Source organism: Telmatherina bonti (genome assembly GCF_933228915.1).
Source record: "Telmatherina bonti genome assembly, chromosome: 19".
NCBI lineage: Eukaryota > Metazoa > Chordata > Actinopteri > Atheriniformes > Telmatherinidae > Telmatherina > Telmatherina bonti.
Window position 1 is genome coordinate 7,129,509 of NC_136617.1, and position 10,252 is coordinate 7,139,760.

The 10,252-nt window shown below is 41.2% G+C and overlaps 1 protein-coding gene across 1 annotated transcript; it reads left to right on the forward strand.

The window, feature by feature from the left end:
* The first annotated feature begins 1,608 nt into the window (after window positions 1–1,608).
* rpl11 (ribosomal protein L11) lies at window positions 1,609–8,842 on the forward strand. Its single transcript, XM_079258240.1, has 6 exons — window positions 1,609–1,667; window positions 2,341–2,491; window positions 4,207–4,313; window positions 5,231–5,362; window positions 5,864–5,974; window positions 8,754–8,842. The coding sequence occupies exons 1-6, from the start codon at window positions 1,662–1,664 to the stop codon at window positions 8,781–8,783; spliced, it is 537 nt and encodes a 178-aa protein (XP_079114366.1). The 5' UTR covers window positions 1,609–1,661; the 3' UTR covers window positions 8,784–8,842.
* Window positions 8,843–10,252: the final 1,410 nt, after the last annotated feature.

The following is a 10,252-nucleotide window of genomic DNA, read 5'->3' on the forward strand; positions in this document are numbered from 1 at the left end:
TATGTATTCAAGTTTCCTTTCAGAAGCAAGTAGAATCAATACTTGTATTTGTATCAATAAAAAGTGCCATAAACTGATGGTATTGAATAGACTGGAAAGGTTTGGTGCTGTTCTTTGTGACAGCAAAGTTGGAAGAATCAATGCATAAAATTAACATGAAATAAAACATAAACAATGTTTTCAAAAGAACAAGTAGTCAAGTGAACAATCATGCGAATCAGTGTTGCACATCATATCTGCTGTCAGTCCTAAATATCTGCCATCCTGCGGGTTTTAGTGTTTGCCTGGTACAACAATTCAATTCAGTTCAATTAAACTTTATTCATAAAGCGTCAAATCAGGGCAATGCTATCTCAAGACGCTTTACAGACAGAAAAAAAAAAAATAAGGAAAGACAATTCAATACACCTGATTTTAATATAAAAAAGTTCCACAACAACTTGTTGCTCCAGCCTGTTAATGAACCATTGATTTGCATCAGGTGCGTTGCAGCAGGGAAACACTAAAACCTGCAGGATTGTAGAACAAGAGGACTGGAGTTGGTGACAGCTGGTTTTGAGGGAAAAAAAATCCCCAAAAAACTAAATTAAGATGGTCATTGGTTGAAATAGATAGAACCAGCAGGAAAGATCATATTTTTCTAGTTTTAGCCTCTCTTCATTGGCTGCCTGTTTAATCTAGAATAGAATTTAAAATCCTTCTCCTTACATATAAAGCCCTCCACAACCAGGCACCACTATATATCAAAGACCTCATTGTTCCTTATATACCAAGCAGAGTACTTCGTTCGCAGACTGCAGGCTTACTTGTGGTTCCTAGAGTCTCAAAGAGCCGAGCAGGAGGCAGAGCCTTTGGTTATCAGGCCCCTCTCTTATGGAATAAGCTCCCAGTTAGTGTTAGGGAAGCAGACACCCTCCCCACCTTTAAGACTAGGCTGAAGACTTATCTTTTTGATAAGTCCTATAGCTAGGGATGGTTAGCATCCCTTAGTTATGCTGCTATAGGTTTAGACTGCTGAGGGACATTTCCTGATACACTGAGCTTCTTTCTCTTTATCTCTCTCTTTTATCCCCCCCGTAACAGTGTTGCATCATTAACATGTATGTCTCCTGCCTCAGCAGGTCTCCCTGGCCGGGAGTAGCAGTTCCTGTTGTCTGTTGTCTTTCTGTCCTCTTCCCCCCACACAGCAGAGGCAGATGGCTGCCTGTCCTTGAGCCGGGTTCTGCCGGAGGTTTCCTTCCTGTTAAAAGGGAGTTTTTTCCTTCCCACTGTTGCCAGTGTGCTTGCTCAGGATGGGAGATTGAGTTGGAGCTTCCAACTCAATCTGTTGGTTTCCTTTCATTATGTTTTTTTCTGTCTGTAAAGCGTCTTGAGATGGCAGTGCCGTGATTTGACGCTATATAAATAAAGTTGAATTGAATTGAATTGAATTGAATTGAATTGAAATACCAGTCCTATCTTTTCACGTTTCTTTTACAGGTTTAGACAAATACAGACACACAATAATAAATTTCGTTATTTGCTGCATAAATTTTCATAAATAATTTTTTTACATGAACACTTTCATCACCCTGCGTTGTTTCTTCGAACCTGTTACCAGTGAACACACGGGTATAAATACCTCCGACCGGAAACGAAGCGCCCTCTTCTAGCGATCCAACATGGCGGTGAGTCGCGTCTCACATCATACGATGGCGATCAAACACGAAGTTACAGACAAATCCGACATCATCGGGACTGTAGAGTCTCCCTAACGACTGTTTAATGTTCACTTGCTTATACCACATGATGAATAATCAATGTAGAGATGTATTTGTGAAATAAAAACACCAGAACAATGTTAAAACAGATAACCGGCTGATGCTAACTGGTTAGCCACCCGGGATGCTATTATCGCGAAAATCTCTTAATTAAAATCAGAATATTTTCTCATTTTAAGACGCTGTTACAATACCGAATACCTGTCTGTGTTTAGTATGTATTTATTAAATGGTTATAAGCTTTTTGTACAGCTTCGACACGTGTGTGATGAGATGATGCTAACTGCTGCTAGCACCGGGACTAGTGCTGACATGTCCTCTGTCCGGCGTAAGCTGGTCTCAGACTGCTGGACTAACCTCTGTCAGGACTTTGGGACCAACATACAGAAACCACTGTTAATGCTGACAGATTAGTTAAACCTGCTAACTAACCTGTAAACAGTATTAACCAGCGTTGTCATGTAGCTAAACTCAACATGTCAGCAGTAGTCAGGCAGGTGGGAGCGCTTTACCACAGACAGATGTTGCTGTTTGTCTTCACTGTTAGCTGGAAAGTAACTATTTATACCTTTAATTTCAGGACCAGGGTGAAAAGAAGGAGAATCCCATGCGAGAGCTCCGCATCCGCAAGCTCTGCCTGAACATTTGTGTGGGTGAGAGCGGAGACAGACTGACCAGAGCCGCCAAGGTGTTGGAGCAGCTCACAGGACAGACACCCGTCTTCTCCAAAGGTCGCTATATGTGTTCCCCGTGTTGTAGACCTATGATCCCTGACATCCTGCAGGTATTTGATGTTTCCCTGCTGCAAAACACCTAGCAAGATTTGCCCAAGTTTGTTTTTGACCTATTAGTTTGAGTCAAGTGTGTTGCAGCAGGAAACAATCCATGCATTTACATGGGAGTTTTAATTCCTGTTTATTTCAGAATAAAGCCTGTTACATACTCCACGAGAAGCAAGAACTGAGTTCTTGTTCTCGAGGCTGCAAGAACAAGAAAAAACGTCTTGTTCGGCAGGTCCATACATACTACATGAGAAGCAGGTCTGCAGTGGGGAGGGATCACTGCGGGGAGCGATGTCTGCTTTAGGTGCATTGAGCTCGGTTGTTACCTCCGCTGAGGAGGTTGTTTTCCCCGGTGTCTTTTTGCTTAAGATAACTTAAAAGGTTACGGAGGGATTTTATAAATATTTCAAGAGTTGTTGCAAATGTAAAAATGAAGAACTGATTAAATCCTGGTGGTGATCAGGATCACCGTTTGGATCCAGGAATGTTTTAAAAGGATTCTTTAACATCGTGCTTGGTGGAGGTTTCTGCTCTCCGAGTTTCTAGTTTCATATTTAATGAGCAGCTTCGTCCGCGGCAGGGCGGGTTGTGCACGTGGCTGGGTCAGAGTGTTTTATTGCCACATGTAAAAATGTTCGTACTTTCTCACCACATCGATCAGCTGTTTTATCAAAACAATCCGTTTTGCCGGCAACAGCAAACACACGGAAGCAGCAACTCCGCTTCCTGCTTTCTCTGTGTTAACCACGCCCACCTCCAATGTCCGACCAATCACACGACACTTCTCGCAGCCCCACAAGAAAAAAGTTCTGCCAGCCCGGTGTGTCAAGAACCGTCTTCAAACACGTCCGCGAGAACAAAATGACGTCATTTTCTTCTCGGAGCCTCGAGAACAAGAAAAAAGTTCTCGCTTCTCGTGGAGGATGTAACAGGCTTAAGTTAATTCTGCTTTAAACTGATGAAAAACGACCATGTAAACACTTAAATCCTGATGCTAATTTCTATTCGGAATTAAACTTAATTCCGATCTCAGTGGCTGGTTTATTCCCATTTTAATCCCGAACTATTTAATTCCTCTGTCATGTAAACCTTCATTCCGCTCTAAGTTAATTCTGAGCATGCTCGTTACCTTGTCCTGTTCCGATGACACGCCTTGTTTTGCCTCCCGTGTTCGGTGGTCTATCTTTCTTCTCCTTCTCAGTTGCTGCAGAAAGTGAAGTAGTATGCTGGTGTTGAGCTGCTACTTCACATTTTTATTTAAAATAGCAGTGAAACTGGTACTTATTATGTAGTTTTTACAAGTTACGACTGAAAAGACGAGAAGCAGGGAGAGAACTTTGTTTATTTCTGGTATACGTCATACGTAGCGTGCACCCTCTGTCCAATCAGAACCCTTCCCAACCCGCCGCTCTAAAGAGGAGTTAAGTGAGGACGTGTTTCATGTAAACCTTCATTCGAAATTATCTTCATGTAAACTTGTAGAAGATGTTATTTCCGAATTATTAATTCTGAATTAAAAAAAACTCCATGTAACCACAGCCATTGAAATGCTGGAGGAAAGAAGGCCGTGAGGACCAGAGTCGGGGATCCCTGCTGTAGAGGAATAATACAAGCAGTTGCATAAAGAAAGGGGTTTAAGTGTCTGGGTTTTGTTTACCTTGCAGCCCGCTACACCGTGAGATCCTTCGGTATCCGCAGAAATGAAAAGATTGCTGTCCACTGCACCGTCCGTGGAGCCAAAGCAGAGGAAATCCTGGAGAAGGGACTGAAGGTGAGTGACTTGACTGCTTTCAGCTCCTAGTTCTGAACATTTTTCCTTTCTTCCAACCCTTTAAGAAAAAAAAAAAAACACTTTTCTGACCGTATTATATTATTTTCCTCCAAAGTGATCACTTTATTTTTATTTAGGGAGGAAAAACTTGCATTATAATCTCTAAAATATTTCTTTGACTGGATCGTTTCTTAGAAACCCACTTCTGACCAGATTAACATGACTTTCATTTCCACTGGCGTAAAAATGAGTTAATCCGTCATGTTTAAATGCCGTCATTTGCATTTAACTAAAAAAGTCCGACTATTTTGCTGCGGTGCGTTTAGGCACCGCTGAGTGAACTATGGATTCTCAGTTCAGAGTTTTTGTTTTGCATTTTTTTGGCTGATTTTTCAGTGATGCCTTGAAAACAAAGTGTCAGGTTTTGATTTGGTGACTTTTTTTCCTGAGATGTAAAAGGTTTTTTCCACTGTTGAAGGCTGTAATTTAGGTATGTATAGAGAGTTTTCCAGGTTCGGTCATTTCTGAACGGTTCAGTGGATGAAACTGGATTTCTTTTAATATTCCTGACATTTCACTCATCAGGCAAGTAAACTGGCTAAAAAGTTTCCTGTTGGTCAGTTAGAATGAAAGCAGCCTTTCAGGTGAGGGAGGAGGTGAAGCACCATCAACAATCAGTTCAGTTAATTTTTTATCCTACTTTTAACTTCTTTAGAAATACAAAAAGGGAAGAGACCTTGTGTTTGGGTGGTCCAGGTTTAGTTCAGCGATGTATGTTTAAGATGAGATATAATGGAACGATGGATGGATAGATAGAAGTACTTTCTAAATAAAGTAGGTTGGGGAATTTAGTTGTTGCAGCATCCGTGTACATCAGATGCAGAGGAGTTATAGTTTTCTGCTGCTCCGGCTTTCAGGTGCGAGAGTACGAGTTAAGAAAGAACAACTTCTCCGACACCGGAAACTTCGGCTTTGGCATCCAGGAGCACATCGATCTGGGCATCAAGTACGACCCCAGCATCGGCATCTATGGTCTGGACTTCTACGTGGTGAGTGGCTGGTTGAAGGTGATGGTGGGCTTTGATACGTGCCAAAAGTCTCGATTTTAGTCCAATTTTATAATGTTCTCATTTAATTGGTTACCAATTAAATTATTTGTCTTAGGAAAATGGTTGGATTTATTTGACCTGTTTTTGGTCATTTTCATATTTTATCTGCTGAAACTGATGTGTGTTTGTGTGCTTAGCCTGTTTTTTTTAATGTATTTAGTATAATTCTTGTTGTATAAAGTACTTTTATAAATAAAGGTAACCTGATATTTAATAACATTTAATGTTTAATATGCTTTAGTGTCACTGGATAATGGTTATAGATTCAGTTTATTTGACCAAATAAACCGTTTTAAGACATTTGAAGCTTATAAGTGATTATTTTTAGGCAGTTTTTGTGGTTTTGTTGGCGTGAAACGGTATGTTGGACTGGATCTGTTGTGTAGAAATGCTTTCACCTTTCAGCTGTAACGTTTCCGATCCGTTCTCTCTCCTGTCCAGGTTCTGGGCCGACCCGGATTCAGCATCGCCGATAAGAAGCGGAAAAGAGGCCGCATCGGTTTCAGACATCGCATCCGCAAAGAGGAGGCCATGCGCTGGTTCCAGCAGAAAGTGAGTTTAAAGATCCAGACCCGGCAGAGTTTCTGGGTTTGATTCATGCAGATTGTTTTAGGAACGAGAATGAGCGGAAACACGATCAGCGTCGCTCGGTTACGCCTGAAGCTCACTCGCTGCCAGACTCTCCTCAAGTCCGGCGGCTGTTTTATGAACAAGATGTTATAAACCTGCAGCGAGTGGAACTATGTGGAGACGAGTCGCCTGCGATGCTGTACGTCCGCGCTGCAGCGGTTGAGGCGTAGGTCAGGGTGCCAGTTGCAGGGCGACGCCTACATTTCCCTTCAGAAGTGACTTTCTACCTGCAGACCTGGAGGAGTCTGTCAGGAAGGACTGAACATTAATTTTACTGAGGAAGAGGAGCAAATGAAGCAGGCATCAGTCCGATGTTCTGATGAAGGTTGCTCAGACTATAAGAACCAGTCTCATCCTGCATTCGCTGCGTTTGTTAGTTTTTCCCCAAATAAAAGCAACGTTTCTATAATTTCAACTAAGTGCTGCGATTTGTGGGTGTTTCCACTAAAGTGTTTCGTATGCAAGACGCTGTTTTTGCCGCCTCTAATTTTGAGTTGTTTTTGGTTTTTTTATCCTGGTTTGCTTCAGCGTTTGATATTCCTAAATATTCTGCATCCACGGCTCATGTCTGGTGTCCAGGTAGCGTAGTTTCCACGGCTTTTAAAGCCCCTTTTCTTCATTTCTATTTCCCTATAAAACTCTGCTTGTCTATTTGCTGACGAGGACGGAGGTTTAGTTTCACTTTATCTATAAAAAAAATTTCAGTCTCTGTTCAGACACACTGCGCCGTTTTTACCTGCAAACTGGTCACATGACCCCCTACGTCACGTCTGGAAATGTGTAAAAACAAAAAGTCTTTTTATTACACTTCAGCGACATGTCGGGAAAAACCTCCATGAGCGTAAAAACCTTTTAGTGGTGGAAGCTGCTGTTTCGGTATTTAACACCGGATTTTAGGGCGCGGGGATGGTAAAACGTAACATTTTACGAAAGCTCGAACAACGGAGCAAGCAGACATGTTAGCCCAAGCATCTGTAATCTATTCACAAGTTGTGGCGTAACTCACCTGCCGCTGCCTCCATTCTCAGTAAAACTGTGTTTGCCGTCTGTCATCAATCGCTCCCACGCCGTTCGTAACTTCACTGTTCATACTGATGTCCAGCGGTTGGAGTTCCTTCATCAAGCCTGAATCGGCTCGAGACGGTCTTCCAATGCGAGCCCCCTCGCCTTGTTTCCGTGGAAACTCAGCTTCATGTTCTTGACTTGGCGAAGCTCGTTTTCCTGCTTCCTCCATTTGTGAACCATGGAATCAAGGGCTGTGACGATATGCTTTTGTCCCGATTCGATCCAGATTTTTTTTTGGGTGCCGATTCGATTTAAATTGCAATTCTCACAATTCTTTGATATTGCAGATTTTTGTAGATCAAAAACAAAATCAGTGTATAAAACTTTTGTCTGCTGGTCATTTTTCTTCATTTCAATTGGGAAAAAACAACACAGTAGCCCAAGAAGACAAGTAAAAAGATCAATAAAAACAATAAAAATGACTAATTTTAAACTGGATTGTTTTTTATGTATTTGAAGAAAAAAAAAATCGATTTTAAAATTGTGAAGCAAAAAAATCCAGATTTTCAATTTTTTTTTAAATTAGTTTTTCCCACCCCTAATGGGTTAATTGATCTTGAATTCTCTCCCGGCTGTTCGATTCTCATGTTAGTCTGCGTAGCTGATGGCTCGCAGTTTGAACTGTGCTTCATAAACGTGTCTCTATGCAGGTTTCATTTTAATAAGGCGTCATTAGCCACACCGATGTTCTGCATCCTACTGAGGACGTGTCTTTAGCGTCTTCTTTCACACCAACACTTCCCCCTTTTCACGTTCTCATGCTGCCCTCTGTTACGTCCATCTTTTATCTATTTAAGCAGCGTGTCGGGAACGCTCTCAGTCAAGCGGAGCGCTCATCACACATTTACAGATTTTGGAACACACATAAGGCGCACCGCTTTATAAGGCGCTTCGTCTATTTTGGAGAAAGTAAGACTTAAGTGCGCCTTATGGTCTAGAAAATACGTGAGGTTTTGTGTCAGTAAGTGAAAACACAGCAACTGTCCTGTATTTACTCTGATGTCCTGCAGAGTAAAGCTGGTTACAGCTTCAAATGTCATCACTTTATCCTCCGTGAGAAGCTTTGTCTGAAATGTAGTGAGCGTCACAGCGGCGGCGTGTCCGTGCTTGTAGAAACTTTGTCCACGGCAGGCCGGGTGGTCCGCATGTCTAAAAGCAACATGTTTAAAGGTTTTTGTCACCACGTTGATCAGCTTTTTTATTTTACCATCTTTTTAACCTGCATCTGCATCGTGGTAACCCCGCCCACCTCAAACGTCCGACCAATCACACGATACTTCTCTGAGCCTCACAACTAAAATGTTCTGCCCGATGTGTGAAACGATCTTCAACCACGAGAACAAAATGATGCCGTTTTCGTCTCTGGGCTTCAAGAACAAACTTCTTATTGTGGCAAACGTTTAGATTTGTTCTTATGTCACGCAGGACGTCGACCTCGATGGTTTGGAAGCCGAGAGAAGCATCGCCTTGAAACCCTGAAAATTAACACAAACTAAGATTTAAAGAGAAGCGCATTTATTTTGGTTGAAGCTTGAGACGAGAAGGATTTTTCAACAAATAAACATTTTATTTGTCTCTCTATGTTTAAAGTTTTATTCAGTTTGAACTTAAAACTTTTTTCTCTGTTGTGTTTCAGTACGACGGCATCATCCTTCCCGGGAAGTAAAAGACCGCCTCTTCATCTTATTTGTAACAAACTCAATAAAATGGGCGAAAAAACTTGGATTTGTCTTGTTTTTCTGACATTCAGCTGCTCTTCGCGAGTGCAACACAGCCTCAGATCACAGATAAATATTTGCTTCAGAAGCAAATAAAACAGACTTTAGCCTCACTGAGGCAGCGCTGAAAATGACTGTAAAACGTCGGGTTATTTCCGTTTTGTTTCCACTCATTTTAAGTAAAATGAGTCACTAGATAGAAAATCCTCTCGGCAGTTAGACGTGGTAAATAAGCTGTTTACAGGTAAACGTTTCCTGCTGTTGACAAGCAGGAAAAACATTTAGGTGACTGAGACCATGCAGTACTGGTTAGATTGATGTTTTTAATTGTGAATTTTTGCGACGTAAATGATTTATAAATAAACGGAAGAATAAAATAAGATGAATACATCTTTAGTTTGACCTAAAAATAACTACTGGCCAAAACAGTTTTAACTGAGTCATGCTGAAGTTTTATGATACACTGTCGGAAAGTTGAATGTTTTTATTCCTTTTCTGCTTTAATCACGTTAAATTGCATGTTTTTAAAAGAATGAACATGCACACAGTTGGTTTGATAGTTAATAAAAAATCAATATATTGATCTAATAAGCAAAATGCTTTTGCTACCTCTAAATTTGAGTTAAGTTTTTATTCTGGTTTGATGCGTTTGATGTACATGACCAAAGATTTGTTTTCAGTCAACTTATTTTTTATTTCATCATCCTGCAGGAAATTAGTTTTTTTATGCCTGTAAAAGTAAATATAAGCAGTTATTCACGTGGTTGTGGGACTTTTATTTTCAAATCTGCACTTTGTAGCTGCAGGTGTCGTGACTTTTCCACCACATGGGGGCAGCATCGTGCCAACAAAGCCATGAATAACTGAGAAGGAGATAAAATGTTTGACCATGTGAAGCAACGCTGGAGGACAGAAGATTCTGTACTAAGGAAATGTTTGTAATTTCAGCATTTTGTGCCTTCATATGCCGTTGGTACAGAGCTGTGCAGGAGTTTTGACTCTGTTCAGTTGCCGTAGCTCTTTGTTCCTGATTCTTCTTCTACTGTCCTCCAGTCCAGTTTCTGGTTTCTGTGTTCATGCTGAGACAGAACAAGTTCCCAGCTAATGGGGAATAATCACCTTGTTGCTGCTAAAATCCCGTTTAATGTTTGTTAAACTCACCTTCGCCGTTTTCAGAGATGAAACTGAAGAAATGATGCGTCTTTGTGACAGGCTACCTGTAACCACTTTAAACTGCTTTATGCTGAGTTTGGAGCCTCCAAATAAAAACACACCTTAATGATTTCTTGGACAGAGTTAAGTTCCTCTGATAACTGTCAGGTACCAGGACTGGCCAGAAAATGAGGGGGAAAAACAGAAAAAAACTACCTTCAGTTAAGTTGTAACAGGGAAGCATCTAAAACCTGCAGGACCCCAG

Bases quoted from the DNA above. Each gene is read 5' to 3' on its own strand.
- rpl11 (XM_079258240.1), top strand. The intron at 5,363-5,863 runs GTGAGTGGCTGG...TCTCCTGTCCAG, and splicing joins ATGGTCTGGACTTCTACGTG to GTTCTGGGCCGACCCGGATT. The intron at 5,975-8,753 runs GTGAGTTTAAAG...GTTGTGTTTCAG, and splicing joins TGCGCTGGTTCCAGCAGAAA to TACGACGGCATCATCCTTCC.